The sequence below is a fragment of the Apis florea genome, unplaced genomic scaffold (assembly GCF_048593485.1).
Source record: "Apis florea isolate Af1SG1 unplaced genomic scaffold, ASM4859348v1 contig_3305_pilon, whole genome shotgun sequence".
NCBI classification, from domain to species: Eukaryota; Metazoa; Arthropoda; class Insecta; order Hymenoptera; family Apidae; genus Apis; species Apis florea.
The window spans coordinates 25,006-50,096 of NW_028256735.1; the positions used below are offsets into that span (position 1 = coordinate 25,006).

The following is a 25,091-nucleotide window of genomic DNA, read 5'->3' on the forward strand; positions in this document are numbered from 1 at the left end:
AATTAACATAATATATAAGATGTTAATATATTCGTTCATCTTCAAAAATCAATCATTTAAAGGTCAAAACGAATATAAAAATCGATATATAAAAATTTTGGCTGAGATCTATTTATTAAGTTACAATTTTTGGCCAAATGAAGCAGTATGATAGAATTGAACTCATCTCATTCATTTTTAATATAAACTTCAATTACGTATGTATAACTTAATAAATAACCGTATATATGTGTATATAAATTATTTTAATCTCTTAAATTGATCTCTAAAAATCTCACGAACATATTAACATCCATTAAAAATTAAAAATTTTCATTGTTTTATTATATTCATTTCTTTTTTTTGCATATTTTTATTATATTTTATTTAAATCATGTATCCAGAAGAGGATGTATCACCAGACGAAATACTAATGAAATTCAGCTATATGTATCATCAATTGCGTTTTCTTCTCTTTATTTTTTATTTTCCAAAATAGAGAGATTCGATTCTGGTAAGTCTTATTTGTTTTATTAATGTAATAATATTAGCTTAAATTTCAGTCGAAATTTCATGTCTCTCTTGAATTACAATGATTCAATCTTATCTAACGACTCAATATCTTAAGCTCAGTATAATTTAAATCTATTGACAATTACAATGAATAGACGTAGCAAAAACAAGTTAAATAAATATAATAGCCTAAGCAACAGTCGAGATCGAGTCGTCGAGATCGTATGTTTCAAAGAGATTCGCATTACAATTGAACATCGAATTGAAAAAATTCAAATTTTTATAATTTTCATTTTATCTTTTATTTAAAAAAAAGAAATATATATTTTTTTTTAAGAATTTTAATGTCGAATTCAAATTTATATTACTGTATATCTTTCTCATTTGCTCTTTTGTGTTTTTATTAATTTTTCTTGTTGAGAAATTCGAATTTTACGTAAATTTAACGTATTGTTGCAATACAATCGCAAAAATTACAATCTCGATACATTGGAATTTAAAGAAAAATTATTAAAATTTGAGGGTAAACACTGGTAATAAATATTGATTATAAATTAATGATATCAAAGTCGAATTATTATTAAAACCATCAATTACCATCAATATCAAAGGACGTTGGAAAAGACGCGAAAACATGAAATTTTGAAAACATGGAAACGTGGAAACTTTCAATCCTCAAGAATATTTATTATTTCTTAATTCTTAAAATATTAAATATTTACGAAGCCTTCAATTCTATATTTGTATCTTTTTTTTTTTCTAAGCTCTTTACACAAATAAGAATATTCTCTCATTTCTTCTTGTTCCAAGGAATTTGAATGCAATTGTAAAAAAATTCATTGATCGTGACGAATGCATGATAGTGCTACACGTGTCTAGTATACTATTTACACATGGAGAAGCATGGGGATAATCGTGAATCGATTCTTTTCATGGAAGAGATAAGATTCATCGAAAGGAAAACTATGAAAACCATTCATTAACAGTACGATCTCGAATTGTGTGGACGTCAAAGAAATTCCTGAGTATTTTATACTTTTCACAATTAAATTCGTTTCCACAATTGAATTCTTTCTTTTTTTTTTTTTTTACATTGAATTGTTCAAAATGTCGCTTAAATTGTTTTTTTCTTTTTTTCTGTAGAAAGAAATTTCAAATCGTCCATCCTATTATTAACTTGTTATTTCAAGCTGTGAGATTGGTATGAATGATGAGTACGGCAGTTGGTATGGGAGAATATAAAAGAGAATGATTGTAGGAAGGGGAGCAGATGTGTGTATGAGAGTGATAAGCAAACAAGCATGTACGAATAAGTAAAAGCGATAGCAAAACGTGAAATCTCGAATAGTGCAAAGTATGATCAAAGTTACGAGCAAAGTTAAAAATTGAACGAAAATGTGTCAAATTCGTAATAATACCGTGCGTATTTGTTTTTAATATTTTTGCTCGTTGAATTTTATTTTTTCAAATTATGCGAAATTCATGCTTCTCTGATTTGTTGAAAGTTGCAATATATTTAAAATTATAATTACAATAGTTTTAATTATTTGAAAAGCATTTAATGAAATTTTTCAATATTGATTTTAGCATAGTTTTATATATTTTGATAAATTTTATGATGAAATAATTGATGAATATACGGATCTGCTAGATTTTTTCATTTTGTTGGAATTTCTTTTAGATATTTTGCAATAAGATACTTTTTTATTGACAGAAGTTATGAAACGAATTATTTGTTTGTCACTTTTTTCATATATTTATTTACTTTATTTAATTCATTTATATATTTTATTTAATTATTTATGTATATTCCAAAGAAAAAATTTATCATTTATAAATGTATGAACTTACTTCTCTATATTATTTTCTATATGAAACTCTAACTTTATGAAAAGCACAATTTCAGATTTTAAAAATTTTTTTTAAAATCATTTTTTTTATTATTTTTCTCTTGTTTCTTCACGTTTATTTTTATAAATATCTGAAACATTGAAATTTATAATATCTTATAATTATCATTTTCTATTATTAAATCCTAAAAAAAAAACACATTATGATGCAAATTTGACATTCATAAAACTTGTTATATTTATACGATTATTATACAGTAATAATAATAAGTTTTATTTAAGTTAAGATTTTCATTTTTGAGATAAAATTTTCATCTTTTTGTTATCAATTTTTTTTTTAAATTCTACAATACATATTATAAACAGTGAAATGAATAGTGACTAAATATTTACATATATTTTACTTTGGACTTTGATAATGATTATTTTCTTTTTTGAAAGTGAATCAGAATTAATTTCACTGAAATTAATTAGAAAGCAATATCCATTAACGCGTTAACTGTTCACGTTATTTTAATGTATTATAACTATCCATGTGAGTACTGCAGATAAAAAAAAATATATCGATAAAAAACAAAGAAATTCGTTCCTTTTAAATCTTATTCAATATATTTTCTATCTCTTCCAATATATAATTTTGTAAAGATTTTAATGACGGTACATAAAAAATTTATGATATCTGATAATTAATTAACGATTAGAAAATTGTTTTAATTATTCATTATAATAGATTCCAGTTAAAGAAATTCTTGTAATAACAGCTGAAATTTTTTTCAAATTTATGAGGATTATATAACATTGATTATAAATATAGAAATAAGACATCTGTGTCTAATTAAAAATACTCGTTTCTTTTAAAATTGGATTTATATTATTTAAAAAAAAGAAAAAAAAACTGTTTCACGTATTCAAGTAAATGAGTAAGAGCAAAGTTCAAAGTGAAAAAAAAAAAAGTCGTCAGCTATAATAAAACTCCAGAGCATTATTAAGTGCAATTAAAATGCAAAAAAGATTATACATATAAAGATATTACATTACATTATTTCACATATAAAGACATAAGATTTTGATTATACTTTTCAGTGCTTCAATACTCGTCCGTGATAGAAGGTGTAAACATTATGTAAAAAAAAAGTGTGATAGTGCAGTGTAAAGTGTAAAAGAAATATTGCATTTTTCGTCATTGAAAATGATATTTTTGAAATTTGAGATGTTCCTCGTCATTTTCATCCTTGTGTTGACATTATTATATAAAAAGAATGGAACTTTTCTTTATTATTTCAAATACATATTCTACGTTGTAGCTTCAAATGTAATTGTAATTTTGGTGCTGCCAATTTTTATATTTCGACCGAAAAATATACACAATCTATTGTTAGTAATCGCACTAATTTTGAATATACGTATTATTTGCTGCGACATATTATTTACGTAACGCAAAAATTGTAATTTCAAGAAAAATAAGTTTGAATCGTGAGATATCAAGTTGAAAGTTCACTTATAGATTTTTATTAGGAAAAGTAGAAACATTAATTTCTTTTTTTTTTTTTTTTATTTTGAGTTATGTTACTATGTTGCAGTAAATAAACGACATAAAACACAATAATGGTAAAAATTGGCCAATTTTTGATTTGATTGTTAATGAAAAAATATTTATAGATTATTCTAGTTATCTATATAAAAAACAAAAAAAAAAGAGATATTCTATGAACACACTTAAAATTTAATTGAATTAGAAACAATTATGAAATATATAATGTTTACGTAAAAATACTCGGAATTTGCTATTCTAAATTGAATTAAAACTTTTTTCCATTTAGAAAAATTAATTTTTAAATTTTTTCTACGCGTCCATCTATCTAGATTTTTATAATCCTCTAACCGATCCTTTATGAAACTCGATTACAATGTTGCAAAAAAAAAAAAAATAATAATAATTTTAAATTTTATTATTGAAAAAACAAAATTATTATGAAAATCATATAGAAAATAATTCATAATCTATGGTATGAATGTAGTTAGAGATAATTTGAAAATAAAATAAAAAATTAAAAATAAAATTGAATTTGGAAGCTTTGTTTTTTAAAAAAAGTTGAAAATTTATTAAATGTTATTTTGTTAATTTTAGATATACTTAAGTAATTGGTAAAATGTTATCAAACTGAAACATGACGAATAGTCAACAATTAATCAAATACGGATAATTCAAGTAATCAACATTTAATTAGATATTTGCCTATTTATGATGAATAAAAAATTATATTTTTGAATTCAATTTATTCAAATATAAACCTTTATACAAAAAAAAAAAAAATCATTTTATATTTTTCGTTTATTTTTGTATGTAGAATTCTTATTCAAAGTTAAAATTCGCAAATTAATACATAATATTAATATTAATACATAAATATTAATATTTAATATTAAAGTATTAAAATAATAAGAAAAAAATAATGATATCTAACATTTTGACTGATATTATGGTATTAGAATAAATAATATCGATTATAGATGCAATTTTATTTTATCTTCTTTATGACTAGATCCATTTATATGAAATATTCTGTATATTATTATCTCCGTGGTATTCTGTTCCAACTGGCAAATATATAGATCTATATTAATCTATTAAAGACAATTTATTGATCTTAATTAATCCGACAATAGACAATTGTTCATTTCTTTTGTGCACACAAACACAGCACTTTTATTACAGTATTTTTGTTTAATATCAATATATCATAAAAATATTAGATTAGATTAGAAAGTTAATAAAATGTGTGAAAAGAGAACTTTATATTTATTCGTGTTACATAATATGTTAATAAATTCAATTTAGAATAGAAATAATTCGAAATTTATATACATTTTAGATTTCTTAGTACTTTAAAAATTGGCCAATTTTTTTACCATTGTTTTTCTTTATTTTACTATCTTTCTCTCTTTATTTTTCTATATCTTCTTCTTTTTTCTTTTTCTTTTTTGCTTTATCACTTAAGCTTTTATACATTTTAAATAATATGTCCCAGGCAAATGCAACAACGAGCAAATAGAAGATAAAAAATTTTAAATTTTAATTTTACGTAAAATTAATTTACATTATGAATTAATATATTATAAATATAATGTACGAGACATTATATTTTTATGTATAAGTAATATATATTAATTTATTTATATTAATTTATTTATATTATATTATATTATATAATTTATTTATATTAATTTATATTAATATATATTAATTATCAACGTTATCAACGTAATATTCTAGAATCGCATCATATACATGTTCTTGGATTACAAAATTTATGGAAATACATTGGGAGTTAAGGGGAAAAGAACATTTAGAACAAGACAGGGGATGTGTTATAGTATCAAATCATCAAAGTGCTTTAGATATTTTGGGAATGTATCAAATATGGCCAATAATGAAAAAGTGTACAGCTATAGCAAGACGAGAACTTTTCTATGTTTGGCCGTTTGGTTTAGCTGCTTGGTTAGCTGGATTGATATTTATAGATAGAAGAAATCCAGAAAAAGCCAGATTGCTTATAAATGATACTGCAAAATACATCAAAGAAAAAAAGGTAATTGTTAATTTAATTTAATAAATGCAATATAATGTTAATATATTCGTCGGATATCTTAAAAGGATTAATTTTAGAATTTAAAACAAACTTAAAAATCGATATGAAAATGTTGACTAAGATTTATTTATTAAATTTTAGCTTTATGTTATGTTATTTTAAATGAGACGAGGAGGAAATAGTCCTATCTAACTTTATTGCAGCCTAACTTCGTCTAATTTAAACTTTAATTACTTACAACTTGATAAATAATTTCTGGGATTAATCTTTAAAAATCTCACGAATAAAATTAACACTTAATAGAAATTCATAATTTTCATTGTGTACATAAATTTATTTTTTGCATGCTTTATATATAGATCAAATTATGGATATATCCAGAAGGTACCAGACGAAATACTGGTGAAATTCATCCATTTAAAAAAGGCGCTTTTTACGCCGCTATACATGGTCAAATACCTATATTACCAATTGTCTTTTCTTCTTATTATTTTTTATCTTCCAAAGAAAAGAAATTTGATTCTGGTGAGTTTTATCTATGCATGAATACCAAGATTTATTTTAGTATAAATATAATGAATATTAATTATCTTAAGGTCGAGTTATCATTAAAACATTACCAGCAATATCTACAGAAGGAATGACGATTGATGATGTTAACAAATTAATGGAAAAAACACGAAATGTCATGATCGAGGCTTTACGTGAACTTAATCTTGAAATACAATCTTCCTAAATTGAAATAGTTGTTTTAATTATGGTTGTAAATCGAGGACTAGTCTTCTTTATATTTTTGTTCTTTATATTGTCACTATTTTAATAGTTTTACATATTTTAATATTTATCCAATATTTTTCAAATAGTCATTGTATTACAAAATAATATCTCTGGTGTATATTGCGAACGATCAGAATACAATGCACTAAATAAAGACAGTTTTAATTTTTTTTGTAACAGATCTTCACTAACACAATGATATAAAATTTTATTGTTTTAATTATAATGTTTATTTTTTATACTTATATTATCAAATCGTTTTTCTGTTATGACATATTGTATATGACAAAAAAAAAAATGAAAAAAAATTGATAGTTGGATTTCTAAGACGTCAAAAAAAAAATCCAAGGAAAAACAAATATAATTTGTTATAATTATCTTGTATATTTAGCATATGTACATATTTATAGCTAATTATCAGTATAAGATCAGAACTCGATATCCATACATAATTAATTCTGTATTTGGAACTTTGATTTATATCTTTTTTTTTTTTTTTTTTTGTTTTAACAAAAAATATTTTTTGATTATTCGTTTCATCTTTAAATTAGATCTGAAAGTGAACCGAGTAATCGATGCTGATTTATGCAATTCTCAGCTGACAGTGAATCACGACGTGATCTCGTTAATGTGCTCTAAATGCTAGTGATCTGTAATTTGGGTCAGTTCTTTGGAAAGAGAACAACTGTGTTTTCACGAAACATTTGCATGAAATCGCCTGAGCAAGAAATGAAGAGTAATCGTACGGTATGTTGATTGTTTATTACTCGTAACGAAACTATAGTGTTTTGTCTTCTCGTACGCTTCATTAGGAGGTTGATTCCAATGTTCTTCTTCTGAAGGCCGTTTGGGTATTCTTCTTCTTCTTCTTTTTCTTTTTCTTCTTCTTCTTCTTTTTAAAAATGTTGGACCTCATCGTTGAAAAGATTCTTTGTTGGACTTGTTTCATTATGCTTGAGAATATTTCCTCATAATGATGCAATTTTGGAAAGACTAGTCTAAAGATATTTCTTTCGGTATTCTCATTAAAATAAGGTAATTATTTAAAAAATTTCTTCGTAATTATTTATCATATTTTTGCTATTTGCATCACGTTTAAAATTGCATACTTAATAATTTACGTAATTAATTAGAATTTTAATTAATATCGTAAAATTATAATTAATAAAATTTTCAATGGAATATTAAAAGTATTTACTTTAATAAAACTTAAAGAATAATTATAAATAAATTATTATTTTACTTATATAATGATACAATTTTTATTCGAAGAGCAGAGTCTGTGCCGCGATTCTCGTTTGCTAATATGTTTCGCATCACATAGTTGTTGTAATGTTTATAACATTATATGTTATAAATATTACAAAATTGATTCAAGAATTTTTGTATTATTATCTACCAATTATTTTTGAAGTATTATAATTCTGAAATTATTGAAACAAAATTTAAAACTAACATTCGTTTAAGTAAATTTTATTTCGTATTATTTAAATTATATTGAACAATACATGGTTGAATTGAGCATTATTAATATAAGTCTCAAGTTTTTACATTTTTTTAATTGTAGGTCCAATTCGATCTTAAGAAAAAGTGATTTCTTATTTTTAATTTAAAAAAAATGTAAGTAATGATTAATTCCATCTCTAATAAATATCAAATCTTTTAAACGAAGTTCGATTAATTTCGAATTAAGTATTCAGAGAATTTTCTCACGAAACCAATCGACCGGTGATGTTGCTTGTTTCAGTGACAAAAGAACTATGCAATTTCCGCCGAAGGACGAATGTCCAACGGCGACTCGCACAAGATACAGAGTTCGCCGTTAGAATCGCTATTACAGTGGACAGTATCGACGTTCGTTTGGAATAGCCCTGAAAAGATTTCTGCGAAGAGAATGTTTGCCTTGTTACAAAGAAAAACGTCGAAGCCTTCAAGGACTTTGCGGCTTCCTCGACGTGCCTAACGAACGTCGAATTTCATTCATTGAGTCTCTCAACAGGTGTCTCGATATGTTTTAAAATATTTATCTTCTCATTGATATATATAATTGTTATTTTCAGTCACGTAAGATTGATTAAGTGATTTTATACGCTCGATTCAGCATATTAATTTTTGATAATTATTTGAAAAAGGAATTTCGACGATTTTTGGATATGTTGTAGAAGACGAGATTTTGAAAAACTTTTTTCATCTATATATTCGTCCCTTGATTTTAGTTTTCGAGATATTTGCAAAAAAAGATTGTTACCATCACATAGAATTTGTAAGCGTATATGTAAATATGCGACCGCCACTTATTTTCTGTTAATACAGATATATAAACGTCACGATATAACGGGTGAACCTATTAAAAAGCTGCTTCCTTACGAATTGATCGATACTAGATATAATGATACTAATATTACATTATAATTTCGTCATTAGATAGAAACAATTTTTGTTAATATCTAGAAATTACGAATATTTTGTTGTAATCTGGACTACAATCATTATAATCTTTGAGGCATAAGGTTTCGATCGAGTTATCGCACACCCTCCACCTCGTTATCCCAATAACTAAAGTGGAGACCAATTTAAGTTTGCGTTAGATGAAACGAGACAGAGACAGAACGAGATGCGGTATAATGGTTTCACTTTATCTTTGTCTTTGTTTAATGCAAATTTTGCAAATTGCTTATAATTTAAATAAGCCTTAATCAATATTTTTGTATTTATTTTGCTTTTTAGGATTCTTCAAAGAGCATGTTGCATGAGTATATTAACGTTAACAATATTAACACAAGAATAAAACATTCGTTGTTATTGCGCGATAATCGTATCTTATTGTCAAATTATACACTTAAATAAAATAATATAAAATAACGAAATTGAATATCTTGTGCTATTACGGGATTAAAATACATATAAATTAATATCGATTATTTGTTATTAGGCATTGCTGAGTCAAGGAATTTCAACGAAATCGTAAATAAACGAAACATCGTCGAAACGAGATCAATTAATTATCATAAACGAATACAATTAAACAATTCATCTCTTCAACGATTTTCGATGTCACGTTTGCTTGTTTTTACAGATCGGCGCTTCTTCTAATGGAACGTCAGACATTTCTTTTTCTTTTCTTTTTCCCCTCCCCGCATTCATTACATTCCCTCGTTACATATTTTTTCCCCCGAGCAGGCGAGCTGTAAGAAAAATTAGCCGGCCTCTACTTAATCCACGTTACCGAGCATGTCCAACTATGTGGATCAGAAACCGTGGTAACAGCTACACGATTCTCGAAATGGCCATTATCGCGAAAGTGCGTTGCCACGATCGAAATTTAATAATCCGGAAGTTGGATTCCACCATCATCTCCTACGCCGCTGTTTCTGCCCATAAATTCCTCTTCAAAAACGTAGTAACGCGTTCAATTAACGCGTCACTCGTAGACCAGAACCTTTTACGCACGATGGAACCGGTTGAATTTCCGGAATTATATTTTCTATACGTATCTCCCTCTCCTTTCAACTTACTACCTTCAACGTCTCTGTCTTCGTCCATTCTCGCTCGAGATGATCGATGATGGTCCATTGTTGTATCATTGAATTTTGCTGGCGAATCGAAGGAAGGATTTGTTTGGTTAACGTTGAAGACGAATACGTGAGTATATTTAAATTATACAGGGTGTGTTTGATAGATGGAATTCGAAGAGAATTTTTGGATTTGGGAAATTTTTTTTAAACATTATTCTTGCTCTTTGAAATTTTTCTTCGAAATCCAGATAAAAGATATTTTTATTATCATTTATAATTTGGAATTTTGAATAATTTACTTTTCTAAGAATTTTCTTATGGTACGATTTTATTTAATCAATCTGGTCGAGGCTCGTTGATCCAGATTTCATCGATTTTTATCGTTAAACGAAAGTGTAAATTCGAGTTTATTTCGTATACACCCTGTGTATATAATTTCTGGCAACAAAAAGAAATCTTTACTCGCGAAGAGTGTGCGTGAAATATAGAGGAAGATGAACCGATCTGAGAATCGATCTCATACATCATCCTGCTTATCATCGAATCAACACCTTTAAATCATCGTTTCGCGAAAGTCATGAATCATGGGATTAAATGAGAGCCGATAAATTGAATCGACTCGTCGTTTGTGACTTTATAGAGGCAATGTTTAAAAATAACGGTACCGATAATTAGTAGATCTCTTTTTTTTCTACAAATTATCAAATTATCAAATTAATAAGAAACCTTTAACGCATTAAACCATTTTCTCTGCCTGGAAACAATCGAATCAAGGGATTCGATCGTGTGGATAAGAATTGTTGTGCCATAGAAAAAAAGCACACCACATTTAAAAGTGGTTCGAGGAGGAGATGGACGAAGGGGAAGACGAGAAAGGTTTATTGGTACAGGTGCAATGTATCCACGCAGGTGCGTGGACCATGACCTGGGCGGAGTCGTTTCACGGCCTTCGATGGGGCACGAAGGAAACGCGACGAGAGAAGATGCGACCACGGGTGCAAAGATCTCTCAAGGACGTACCTCTCGTCCTTGTCTCGCTTAATGAGTCTCTTTAGAAACGTGCACGTACGTTTACCAGGTGGTATGTACCAGGGTTGCTGCAACGAGTGCCCAGTGCCGAGGTTAGATCGTTCGACGCCCTCAGAATGGGATTGTAATCGCGATCCCTATGCCAATTCCGAAGAATCGAAGAGTCTGAGTTCTGTTTCTACTTACAGCGTATAGGAGAAAAGGTATATTGTTTGGAGAAATTTGATTTTTGTGTCGAGAATTAATAATTTCTGTGTATATGTAGAGCATAATGGATTTACGCGTGAAAATCTTTTTTCGAAAGCGTGAAATTAACTATCTCTTCGGTTCGGTTCGAACATAATTTTGTGCAGGAATTCTTTTTAGAATGATAGAATGATAGATCATCAAGTTATTGGACATTTAAAATTATTATATGGAAGGAAAAAACAGTGAAATATATAATTATGCTCTTTTTCCAATCTTCGTTAAAATCAGAATTTTTGGATTAAATTTATTTGTAATAAGATAAGATAAGAATTTTCGATCTTGATGAACCTACAATTAAGCGATTCAAAATAGGATGCATTAAAAATTATGAATCGTAAATTTGCAGTATATATCCAAGTGTAATGTAACCTCATTTGAATTGTTTTTTAATTAAAGAATATTAGGTTAAAGAATATTTTTTTCCACGCATATAAGTATCTGAAAAACTTGTGCTAAATAATTCGTCATGTGTATTATAATTTATTATGTTTGTTGGAAGTCTATTTTTTATAAACATTTATGCATCGATATACAATATTAGGAAAAAAAGAAAATAGAAAAAGAAGGTAAGAAAAAAATTTGTGTTATTTATAAATCAACTTATATAAATAATCATAAATTCCTGTTAAATCGCATGTATCATAGGAGTAGAATAAATAAATAAACACTTGTGCGTGTCTCCTTGTGATGCATCAGAGAGCGCCAATGGTTAATGTTTTGCATTCGTATATAGACCTTCACGGCCTCCCTTTATTCGAGTTGATCTTCGACAAAGAGGAAAAGTAAAGAGGAGAGGCAAAAAGTAGACCGATCGAGACCTCGCATTTTTCTGCTAAGATACTCGTTCGAAGATCCATTACTGACTCGGGATAAATATAGACTCAATGAGTTAGCAAATAGCTGTTAAAAATAGCAGATTCTCTTTCTCGAGCCAAGATTTTATGGTTTCATTGAATACAGTAAATATACAATATATAGTATATAATCTACAACATTAGGATTAATTTAGGATACATTTCAGTTTTTTTCAAGTTTTTTAAAAATGTATTTTTTTTTTGATTCTTTGATTAATTCCTTTTGCAAACTTTACTAACCAATAATATTAAGAAAATTAACAATTTGTAAATTGATTGAATTATAGACTAATTTTTTATAATATAGTGAAATAGTAAATGATTAGATGAAATAGCTTGATGATTTTAAAAAAGTAGATTCTTTGAATGACATTAATCCTTTTAACTCGACTTTTTTTTATTCAATTTTTATTTCTTCTTTTTTAGCAATAGATAATGAGAATTAATCTAAAATTAAGAATGTGTATTGATCAAATTTACAATTTGTATCGATCAATGACAAATACGATACAGTCATTTAAAATAAGATGGAAATCTAGAGAGATGGAATTCTAGATTTGAATTTAAAATATTATTCTATTAGATATATTATCTAAAATATTATAACAATTTTATGAATGATAAAAAATATACAACCAACTATCGCTAGATATTTTGAAAAAATAAAATCATGAAATTTTTAAAAGAACTTTGATCAAGAAGAAACACTTGATGGTAGTAAATAAATTAATTGGTAATACGAGTCACGCTTTGAAATTGAATAACGTAAAGAATTCATTATGAAATCATGGTGAACGATTAAAAATGCAATTAACATGCTCAATCGAGCATTTCCCTACTTCGAATTAAGATTCATAGAAGGAAGCGTGAATTCTTTGAATATAAATTATCTCGTTATATTTGTGAATTAAAATTAATTAATAATGATTCGATGTTACCAAGATATTTAATTTAAAAATCTATTCTAAACGATTAATAACATGAAAGTTGTTTAATTTTTATAAACATAATGTAGAAGAATATTTTAATGGATAGTTTTCGAAAATACTATAAAAATATAGATAATGTAGAAAAATATCCAAGAATTTTATTAAATTATTAAATTATTAAAATTAAAGAAAAAAAAGGATATTTTTCTTACAATCAGTTATAATAACTTATATCATTCTCTGCGATTAGTATTCATTACTATTAATTTAATTAACGCAATTAACTTTTTTGTAAAACATACTGAATATCCATAAACGATATTCAATTAATTTTAATATAAAATTTACAACATATATATACACAATAATTCTATTACAAAATTTTATTCGATCAATTTTTTTCAAGAAAATTTACAACAGATTCCGAGGGATAAAAACTGATCAATTGTAAATGAATCGTTCGACCGGATACAGCATCGCCGAAACAGGAGACCGGAAGTACGAATGCTGGGAATGATTGAAAATTTGCATCTACGTGATTCCATTGAGGATCACGTAGGAACATTCGTACAGCGTAAATGTACAAAGGATTTTACAAAGATCTTTCTTTTTAAACGAATACCAATTAAATAAATAATGCAGAGAGACACATCTTTCAGAATGGTTTTCAGAATAAAAACCTGCATCTTCGTGCATCATGTGAAAAAGAGGGCACATACTACTTGTTTTTATGTATTACTTCATTCTGTTCCACGTTTCAGAATGTCGTAAGTCTTGATTTCATTGAGGAAGAAAGTGAAACAGTCGTATGCGTGTTGTTTTATCGTGTCCCATTTTGTCGACAATTGTGGGGATAATTAACTGAAATCTTCTCGTTATACTGAAAACACGTATGAACACATCTTTTTTCGTAATTAAGCTTAGATTTAGATGTCTTATGCAATTTTTGTTGGAATTTTATTCGTTGAAATTTGATTGAATATTTTTTTTTTATATTTTCTCATCTCTCAAATTACTTTAATTTTCAAAGTGTTTTTCAATCAGAAATTAAAGATGTCATCAATCAATGAACAAAAAAAAAAAAAAGGAAGAACAATAAATATCTCTCTCAATAAAAGATGTGTCCCATCCTATATTAAATTAGTTCAACTAATTGAATCTTTTCAGTTTTCAAAATAAGTACGATATTTCCTTTTGAAAATTTCAAATCATTGATCCAATTAACGAGAAAGAGAACAGAAGAATAAACATACATTATTTAAATTACAACGTTTCATCACACCGTTCAAGGAGAAAAATAAATTACACCTTCTGAAACGATATCCTTCGTAAGTCAATCAATAAGCTTGCTATCTTCGCAGGTCTTTAACCGTTAACTCTGACGTAACAACGACATAATAAGCGTTTCTATCCATAATCGATCGAAGCATTGATCGAGAACACGTAGATTTCTCATGACCTGAGATCCTTCGAGTCGAGGAGAGGGAATAGATTGCCTTATATAGAATGGAATTACGTGACAACGTCCTCGAAAAAAGTTCATAATCGCTTTGAGTTAACGACTTAAATAAAACGAAAAGGCGTTTCTTCTTGATTTACTATGAACCGGAAGGTACCAGAAGATCGTGATGTATCGTGCTGGATTGACCTTCTAGGTCTTTCAGGACCTCGATGCAGCTGAGATTCAGGATTTCCAATCGATATAGGATCTTGAAGATTTTACCATTTTTAAAATGTATAAATATCGTGTGTACTTTTACTGTTTTCGAGAGAAATTGGCTCGAAGATTCAATGATATGATATTAAATGAATTCTAATATAAAAATGTAAATGTGAATTTTATATATAGCATAAAGGAACAATTGAAAAATGACGATGATTTTTCTGTTTTTTGTCGAGAAATTAAATTTCAGCATCTAATTTCTAAAATAAAAGTATATCCATTTTTGTTTCTTCAAAGAACATCCTCTTTATAAATAGCATCATTTTATTTAAGAGAAAAAGAAATGATATTGTTTCCTCTAATTAAATCAATTTTAACATTCAATATTTTATTTTTATTTCAAACAATTTACTTGTATTTATATCAAAATGATAAGAATGACGATATGGCTAAATATAGAGGACTTGAAATATAATTTCTATAATAACAACATAAAATTACATTTGACCCTATTCCTCACTGAACGATGAACGAAGAATAATCGAGAAGAATACAATCTAATCATACATTGATAACATCATAATTATTCAACTATATAATACAAACAATAATTACATTTACACGTATGAAGAGCGAATGAAAAAACACATATACATTCAGTGAATCCTAGATAATCAAAGATCCATTACATTCGACTCATCGCTAATATAATCATATTGATCCCACCATCATTTCAATCGTATCTCAATTCTTCGTAATTGAATTTTGCCATTGTGTATAACCCTGAGTTGGACGTGACTTTGAGAGCATGTCCAGATATATATGCAGAGACAGAGAGACTCATAATCCGGGTCCGTTGAACCTAACTGTCCACCATTATGGTGGCTAGACAAAAAGGAAGGTCACTAGTTACCTTCGTATATCTCTTTCTGGATACACCTGCCGGTTTTCTAGGAATCTAATTATTACCTTGGCTTTTAACCAGTCTATAAATACGATGTTTTCGATCGAGATCTAAAAGCAGGGTCAATCAATCAAGGATTGATAATACAATTGAAATATCGTTTGAATTTAATCGCTCTAAATTGATATCTTCTTAATGTTTTCTTGCCACTTCAGAAACGTTTAGTGATAGTTCTGGTTTCCGTTCGAGCACGTAATAATGGTATATAGATGTTACTTAAGTTGGTTTATTGGAAAAAAATAATAGTTTTTTTTTTTTTTTTAGAAGGAACAGAAGAGGATGAATATTCAAGTTTTAAAACTCTTATTGATATATAATTTATAGGTAAGGAATATAATCAACGTATTTAAGATATTTATAAGCATTTAATAAAGGACTAATAGTCAAGTTACTTGAATTCAAAGGATTTGAAGTTATAATTTAATATTACTTCATTATATTTGACTTTAAAAATTCTTTTAAATGTTTATGCTCGATTTCCATTCATTAACCAGATTGGCTTTTAATTGCTTGCATTTGATTTGATAATACTTTATAAGTATGTGCATTTGTTGTTTCACTTGAAATTGAAATTGAAATAACATTTTAAGTTTCGTTATTATAGATTAATGGATACGCTTATTATTTTTAAATAACATTTAATATTCATTTATTTTGGTATAATTATATTATCATATTCTAAGACGTCAAAAAGTATCATGACAATTTTTCGTCAGTCAATAATTCTAATGGCGATCGATCCAACTTTATAGATATGTATTATAAATTCACTTTGTGACTAATCTCGGCAGAATCCTTGACTAACCTCGTACGTGAATGGAGAACTGTGTGTGTTCGAAGATCAAGATCGTGACCGCATACCTGCGCAACGATCAATGCCAATATTTCTGTTCTCGAGGCTATTCATTCGTGTAAAGCGTAGATTCGTATGGAAAATTGGCAAATACCTATCCTTCGATATCCTCGCTTTATAAATTTCTTCAATCTTTTTCGCGACATGGTTTTCTTTTTTGCAAGACCTTTCTTCCATAAATACATTTCAAATTTATTTTATCTTTATATTAGATAAATTAAAATCCGGTGAAAATTAAAAGAATTTTAATTATTAATCTTATAATGAGATATTATTTTTCCAATCCATCGAATGTTTACAATCTATTTGACGCGAAAATTTTCATCATACAATCTTCCATATAAATAATTACAAACGAGTATAACTGTGTTTCGATTCTCGAAAGTAATCCACATGGAAATTCATATTATAAAATAGTCGTTTCTCTTTTTACGGTTGAACGAACATATGGATAATTATAAAGCCTTCCCTATAATAAGAACACGTTAAAGGAACGCGTTGGAATAAAGATAATGAATTCAAATTAATTTGTGATATATTATTCAAATCACTGGTTTATGTTTACAATTATGAAGAATGACACAATTGGTTTTTACTTGAACTATTGTTATTGTATTACGTTAAAGTTCGTATACACAGATATGATTATTTAGGATTATTTCATAATACATAACAGCATGTTATTCTTGTTCGTAAAATTTTACAGAGCGTTGGATAAATGTCTCGCTTATCTATTTATGTACATTTCGAAGATTATATTTTAAAAACGTTGAGCAATTAAAACGGTAGCGAAGAATTTTTAAAAAATTTTCTAAAGAAACGGATCGGATGAATTTTCATCAATTGAGTAAATAACTTTTTAATTCATTAACAGGCAAAATGTTTTCCGCATTTTAGATTCTAATCTTGATTCCAAATTGCGCGTAACACGCGAATATGAAAAAATTATGATGGAAAAAGATAAGCGTTTCTTATTTCTTTGAAAAAAATGAAAATATTCTTCATTTAAATAAAATTTTCTCGGAAACGAAGTAAATTAGAAATCAATTAAAAAAAATTATTTTAAAAACAAGAAAACTCTCTGCGAGAACATATCATCATTGTATATCTTCAAAAATTTCTAAATTAATGTATCGTTAAATAAAAATTATTAGATATATCAGATTTCGTTATCTGACGAACGGAATTTATAGCTTATCAACTCGTTAATATTATCAGTTGCTAAAAGCGGTTTCCAATGTGGTTCATACACATATATTTATAACGTTACCGTTATAATAAAATTTATGGAATTATAATATAAAATATTTACGATATAAAATTGTCACTTAGAAAATTATCGTATATCATACGAATCAACGGTATTCAATCTTTTTAATAAATGCACACAATCGAAATTTTCTTTTTTTTTTTTTAAATATTGCAATTATTAATCGTACATGCACCATTAAAAATTCCGCAGGGGGGACCGAGCGACGTTAAATGTCGTCTTTCGAGAGTCCTTTGGGGAGTTGCGACCCCACGTACCCGAGCAAAGCACAGAGAAGACTTGTGCCACTGTTATTCCATTTCACGCGAGTCTTTTCAGTATGAATATCCGGATGCTGCTTAGCGTTAAAAAAATAAAAAATTCCGTGCCATCGTTATCCTTTCTTTATATTCTTAGAAATCCCGATTCATTGGAAATCTAACACTTATAGATAATTAAGAAACCTAAATCTTATAATCACGAAGATTGATCTAATAATAGATAACATCTAAAGTGGCCTAAGTAGTATCTAGTGTAATAAAAGAAGAAGAATAAAAATAGCTATAATGTTGTCGATATCGAAAAATAAAGCACATTTCCCTTCTTCTGTCCATATCTCGTACATGGCGCGAAGGCCAGATCAGAATCAGCATAATGTAATCATTACACAATTTCTTAACGCGTTATAATAATTCTTAGCACGTCACAGGTTCCGGTAGACCATCTCGTTCTGGATAATCGTCCCACTTATCCGATAAAACCGAATGACGACGCCACGTAAGAGGGACGCGTGTATATATTGCTGTATCCGGCATATATTACGAAACTGGAAAGAAACCTGTCCGATAATTTCCCCAGAAAAATGAAAGAAAGAATTCGGACGATGAACCTGGCCATTCGACCTTGACCGATCCCACTGCCAAATACCGATCTATCCTTCTCTAGATCGTCCAACTCGACGAATCGCCTCTCCTCCGATCTTTCTCGATCGACAGAAATTCATTTGGTATTCGTATCGAAGTGTGTCAGAGGAATAACAGTATCTATCGAGCGTGGTCGAGAGTCGTAAAACGGTCCACCTCGTGGTGATCCTACTCTCTTGCCAGCTAGGTCAGTTCCACTTTGCGTGGATTTAGTGTCACTCGAGCTTGGTTACCGAACCGTGATGCGATAAAAAGGGAATGGAACAGGGGAGACACGTCTGAGACACGAGCACGAAGTGGATGACCGAGGATGCGCTCACGATGATAATGCTGGCGTTGTTGTGACGTTGCGTTGGAGAACAACGCGATGTTTCCTATGGTGCGGCCTGCAATAACACAGGAAGAAGAGAGAGAGAGAGAGAGAAGATGAACGACAGCATTGTTATCATCCCTTTAATCACGGTCTTTGTTGCCTCACGTTCCCTTCCTCGAGGAGGATTTCTCGAAGGCAGTTTCGTTCGAGGAGCTTCGTTTTCGAAAGAGACGACGTGGGGGTGAAATGTTGCGTGCGATGTATCGTACGTTTGAAATTATAGGCCTATCTACTTCTTGGCTTATACGTTATGATGTGAGTTTAGTGATTTCTGCGAAGTTGAACAATATTCACTTTACCTACATCGTAAATTTGGACTCTATATATATATATTATTGGGGGAGAGTGGAAAAAAATTCATTATTTGTGGTCTCAACGTTATTGTTATTTAGAAATTTTTGAATATTGATCCAAAAAAACATAATTCCCTCCTTCTTTTAGAGATTTATCTTTCAAATCCATTTTTACGAAAATTTACAGGCTTTGTTTGAATTATGCATAAAAATAACTAACGAATCTTGGTTATTTTTTTTTAATTTTCTTCAGGCCACGAAACAATTTATATGAAATAAATGAGTGCAAAATTTCCAATATTGGAAATAATCTGGATTCTGCAAATTTTTTTACAAAAATTTGCCAACAGATTGAGAAACACTGTTCTAGTTCGAGCATTCTATTTCTATGGTCGTTATTGATGCGTTCAACCCCACGGAACTCGGTACGCCGTATCTTTTGTCAACAATTTCCCGTCGCGTTTACATTGTACAACGAGTCGGTTGACAAAGATGAAAAATCATCGAAAGGATTATAGTTATTATTCCGGTTGCATCGCGGGTGATGGCGATTTGTTCGCCGAGACTGCGGCCTCTCAGCGTCGACAAAAGAATCGATGGTGCCTCTCTTTCTCGCGCTGTGGTGCCAACCTTTTGTACGACGGCGAATTCCCTCCGTCTTTGATGGCTCGTTTGTAAATTATTAGCGGTAGGGATGGGATCAAGTATATATGTACTTTGAACTCGAGTCGAATTTCAAAAGTAACGATATTTGGATGATTATATTCGATTATACATGTTGCCGTCGAAAGATTACTTTGTCTTTCGGAAAAGTAGGATGGAAAGAATCTTAGAAATCAGAATTTTTAATCATTCAAGAATAATATTTTGTTTACAATTTTTGCTTACTTTTTCATACTTTATTTTACTTTATAATCGACATATTAATCTTGTTAACAAAAAGGTTAACAAGATTAGAGAATTTTTGAAATATCCATCCAAGATTCGGTTATACTTGAGAATTATTACTTTCTAAATTATTACATTCTCTAAAATACTTGTAAAAATCTATTTCAAGTATATTTCACGTAGATTTAAATGTACTGTCTCCAATTTTTCAAAGTATCTATAGAAAATTTGAATCCAATCGTAGACAAAGTTCGAATCCATGCTTGATCCCATCGCTGGACGCACTAGCTTATCGTTTCGAGATGAACAATATCGGTAAATCATAGCCAAGCCCTTTTCGCATTGTCGATTCGTAAATTGCTGGCCACGAAGAATCGTATACGGTGCATAGGCTGTAATTGCTCAAGCTGTATGATAGCTTAAGGACAATCGTAGTTCTTTGGCCAAGGTTGCTTTTAACATTGTCACGAGAGTCTTACGCATCGATGCGTCTCGCGATCGATACTCGTTGGATACTAGTTTATATCGAAGATGGACGCCGTTCGAAGCTGCCCACGAGTTCACGTTTTGTTAGTCATACCGTCGAGATTTCTGTGTCGCGTGTTGCATGGCATAAAGTATGAGGCTGTTTGCTTCGCAAGTTATAGTTAGAAGAAGCTTACTTCGATTATTCGAGGCGTTGATTTTGATGCAAATTTTAGGCGATGCGTGTAGTTTCTCTTCCTTCTTAAGAATTATTTATCTGGAAATATGTTTGACGCGATTCACAAGCTCGCCCATCTTTTTAGTTATTTATAACTTAGAAACTGGTTTGAAATTCGAGACGTTAATGTAATGGAAATTTTATGTAGCAGTCTTCTTCGTTATGAATCATTCTTCTCGATTGACGATAAAAGAGGAATCATCATTTATTTATTTAAATATATCTACCATTTTAGATTCTTGTTTCAATATCGTACAATTATACACACTTTGTTAAACAATCTTGTAGATTCACAAAAGAAAAAAAAAATAATCCTCTCGAAGTTTCTACAGTGTTTGCAGAAGACTTCATTGAAAAAGGGGAATGCATCGAAACAATGGTGTTTCTGTTGTTCGAGGGTCAACGGACATGGCAAGACAAAGTACGCATGTCTTTGACCGGGATGACACGCAGAAATGCTATGCTTCATCTTGATGCCTGGTAAAACCTTAATTGCATTGCAGATTTTAATTATATAATGTTAAGCTGTTCGTACCCTGTTATTTTAACGGAATATCCCTGGGAGGATGAGTGAATGGTGGAATAATGCATAGTTTCAGATTGACGCGATCGTGGAAAGACAATGTAAAGTCACACTAATTTCACATCCTGTCGCGTGTTAATTCGCATTCAGTTCGTGATGAATTAATTTCTAGTGGAAACGGTTGCGGGCATGGATCTTTATCAGCGAATTACAGCGAATAAATACACATTTATCTTGACGTTTATCGGCCGTAATTCAAGAATGATATTAATGGGAACGACTTATGCCATGGGATTAGGCATGCTTGTCGAATTGCTGAGAATTATTGAATTAGGATTATTAAATTATTTTAACAACCATGATTTTACATACTTATTGATTTTAAAATATATTTATACGATTAAGGAAAAAGTTGAAATTCATAATATAGCGAAAGAAAGAATTGTAAAAGGATTGATGAAACGAAATAAATAAAATTGAAACTTTAATATCTTTATGATATTTTTCTCCTAACGTACAAGAATGTATAAATATTCGTCTTTTTTTGCAACAAACCTTGCACGCACAATGTTTTTACTCTTTGAATGTATTCATATTTCAAAATCCTTGCAATAGCAGCTCACACAGTTCACAAGAGTCAATGTGGCTATGGGATAGACGAAGGTTTCAAAGTTGCAAGGCAAGGCGTGTCGAGACTAGTGATGGGATCGAGTATCGTACGTAAATCTGGATCAAATTCGATGAAAGGGTATTAGAGAGAAGTAATACTACACTTTATCAAGATGAACATAATCATTCGTTGTACGATATGACTCAATCATGAGAATTACAATAATTATTGTCAAAAATAACGAAGAAAATTGATATTTCCAGTAAAATTTCCAATTTATTCGATCAATGTTCCATTCTGTTCGAAAATATTTTTTTTTATAGTCTCACTCCACGATTCGAACGATCTGGCAAAGATACTTATAAATTCAAATCTGTCGTATTTGCGACTCGGCCCCATCGCTAAATCGAATAGAAAAGGAAAGAGACGCTTCGAGACAGAAGAAAGGCGAAGAATGGCGGATCATCATCTTCACGCGAGCGAGGCGAACTTATGTAACGCTTTCATACAAGACAAGGCCAAGGTTCTCGCGATGCAGCAGTTGAGGAGTTGAGCATGTACTGTGTGGTCCCTCCGTTTCATATATTGTTTTATGGCAACAGTCGGCGACGCATCTAATTACGTCTATCGAAAGAAACGTGGAGGATCTTGTTCCCTGGACCACCAAGATGGTGGAATTTCGAGTAAGGAGGTTGTTGTTGTAACGCGTAACAGGACAATGGCGCTCGATTGTATAATTTCAAAGCGCCATTTTCGTGAGGAATACGCGACGTGTGTCGCGTAATTATTTCTCTCCCTATTGAAAAATTTAAAACGCTTCTCCTTACGAGGATTGTTTGACGTGGACTCGAACGTTTAGAAAGATTGTTTGCGGAGATTTCAGATTCTCTATTGTAGTTTGAAGTATTCTTTGGTAGCTGTACTTTATTTATACAGTGACTCGTGTTAATTTTTTGAACGATGTGCGAGAGATTATTATTCTACATCGAGACAGTTAGTTGGTAGAAAAATAAATTTTATTTCAACAAATAAGGGAGAAAATTACATAAATTGTGTTATTTACGAATATTGTACACGAGAGAGATAATATCAAATACAATACAATAGTTTATTATGGTGAGTGTAAATTATATGCAATAAATAAATACAATTTTTATCTCTATTGAATATGAAGATACAATTAAAAAAACAATAAATAATTATACATTATTATAAACAAATATATAAAGCAATGATCTCTCATACATTGTGATATCTGAATATTGTTAATCCGATTCACTGTTAAAGTATTCCAAATTAAATCAAAATCAACATTAATCAAATTATTATATTTCCTTCGCGTAATCTTGAAATTAAAACACATTTTAACAATTTACATTTCAACGCATAAACTTCTCGAATAACGATCTTGAGGAACGATTACATTTATATTTTATATGTGTGCAACTCTTCTGCATACATATAATACTATCAAAAAAAAAAAAATTATTATTATTTTCAGTCATCAAGTTTTCGCATAAATTGTTGCGCAATTTATCATCCATAAATACGACCCTTATTTTCAGATTTTAGAAAAAAGAAAAAAAAAGTTTCTAAATTTATCCTATTGTTCTTTGTTCTCCAATGTTGAATATTCTCTACGAGGCGCATTGACTGACATTGAAAGCATTCCTTCTCGTTAAGTGTACTATCAGCTCGAATCTTATCTTTCGAGAAGAAGGTTTTCTTCCGTTTTCTCACTTTCGTTGCTCTCCATCGCTGGAAAGCACACACCTTTTGTTTTGTTTCGTCGGTTAATAACGGGAAACGTTGGAACGTGGTATCGAGAAATTTTTAACGAGTTTCATGGAACTCTCGGGTGAGAACGGTTTTTACTCCGTTATTTTTTGTCGCTCTTCTTGTCATTTGGTATTCGCGGTCGCTGCATGTGGGTCATTCCATGCTAAATCGATTACTTTTGTAGTGGACGTTCTGCTTCTTATTTCAGGTTCAAATTTTTTTACCAATTATTTTCTATTAATGCTTAAAACATACGTACATGTATTTGTTATTAGCTATTATTTTCTATATTGAATAATTAATTCTTTTGTGAAAAGAAATAATAATTCCACGTTATAAGTGGAATAAAACTTCGCAAGTAAATGGTAAATTAAGAAATTTTTATAAATTCATGCGATTGAACGTAGATACGATAATATCGTGGATAATTATCCTGACAACTTCGAAGGATAATTGCTTTGATAATTTAGATTTAAAATGCAGTGTTAATCGTTACGATAAAGAATCATCCATGCTAAAAAAAGAATAAAAGATTAATTTCATGTGTCATACAACAAAAAGAAAAAAAGAAGAAGAATACAAAATACAAAATATAAAAACTCTCTATTTTTCGAATGATTAAAAAAAATTTTTATCATCTAATTAACTAATGCAAAAAACGTGTTAACAATTGCATAAAAAAAATTCATCTTTTTACGTAATACACGTATTTAAACACATTATGCGATCATAAAAAAATGTTTTTCCATTGCCTTCTTATTACGTTATCGAATAATATTTCCATTTTTTATCATTTCCATTCGTCATATTTTTCGAATTATAATTCGATTGTCTTCTACATCCGTGTTTGCATAATTATTTATCAGAAAAAAAAAAAGAATATTTATGTTACTCTATCTGGAAAATGGCTATCGAATATTGCAGGTGTAATTATTTGGTGGTTTTAATTTTCCTTTCTCGAATTAATAATTTCGAACTTGATAAT

At 29.2% G+C, this 25,091-nt stretch overlaps 2 protein-coding genes across 6 annotated transcripts in view; one reads left to right on the top strand and one right to left on the bottom strand.

The window, feature by feature from the left end:
* Positions 1-25,091, bottom strand: part of LOC100863974 (uncharacterized) — a 50,589-nt gene that overhangs the window by 23,740 nt on the left and 1,758 nt on the right. The gene's annotated exons all lie outside the window — the stretch shown is intronic.
* Positions 1,752-25,091, top strand: part of LOC100872343 (1-acyl-sn-glycerol-3-phosphate acyltransferase alpha) — a 50,163-nt gene continuing 26,823 nt past the window's right edge. The window contains exons 1-8 of one of the 5 annotated variants that reach the window (XM_086911502.1): positions 1,767-1,911; positions 2,784-2,877; positions 3,426-3,716; positions 5,617-5,932; positions 6,292-6,457; positions 6,529-7,456; positions 8,277-8,329; positions 8,457-11,456. In XM_086911502.1, coding sequence (XP_086767628.1) covers positions 3,532-3,716; positions 5,617-5,932; positions 6,292-6,457; positions 6,529-6,668 — 807 coding nt within the window. In that variant the 5' untranslated portion in view covers positions 1,767-1,911; positions 2,784-2,877; positions 3,426-3,531 and the 3' untranslated portion in view covers positions 6,669-7,456; positions 8,277-8,329; positions 8,457-11,456. Of the gene's footprint in view, positions 1,912-2,783; positions 2,878-3,072; positions 3,717-5,616; positions 5,933-6,291; positions 6,458-6,528; positions 7,457-8,276; positions 8,330-8,456; positions 11,457-25,091 lie in introns of all 5 variants that reach the window. The other 4 variants (XM_086911500.1, XM_031917816.2, XM_086911503.1 and 1 more) reach the window with 4 other exon arrangements.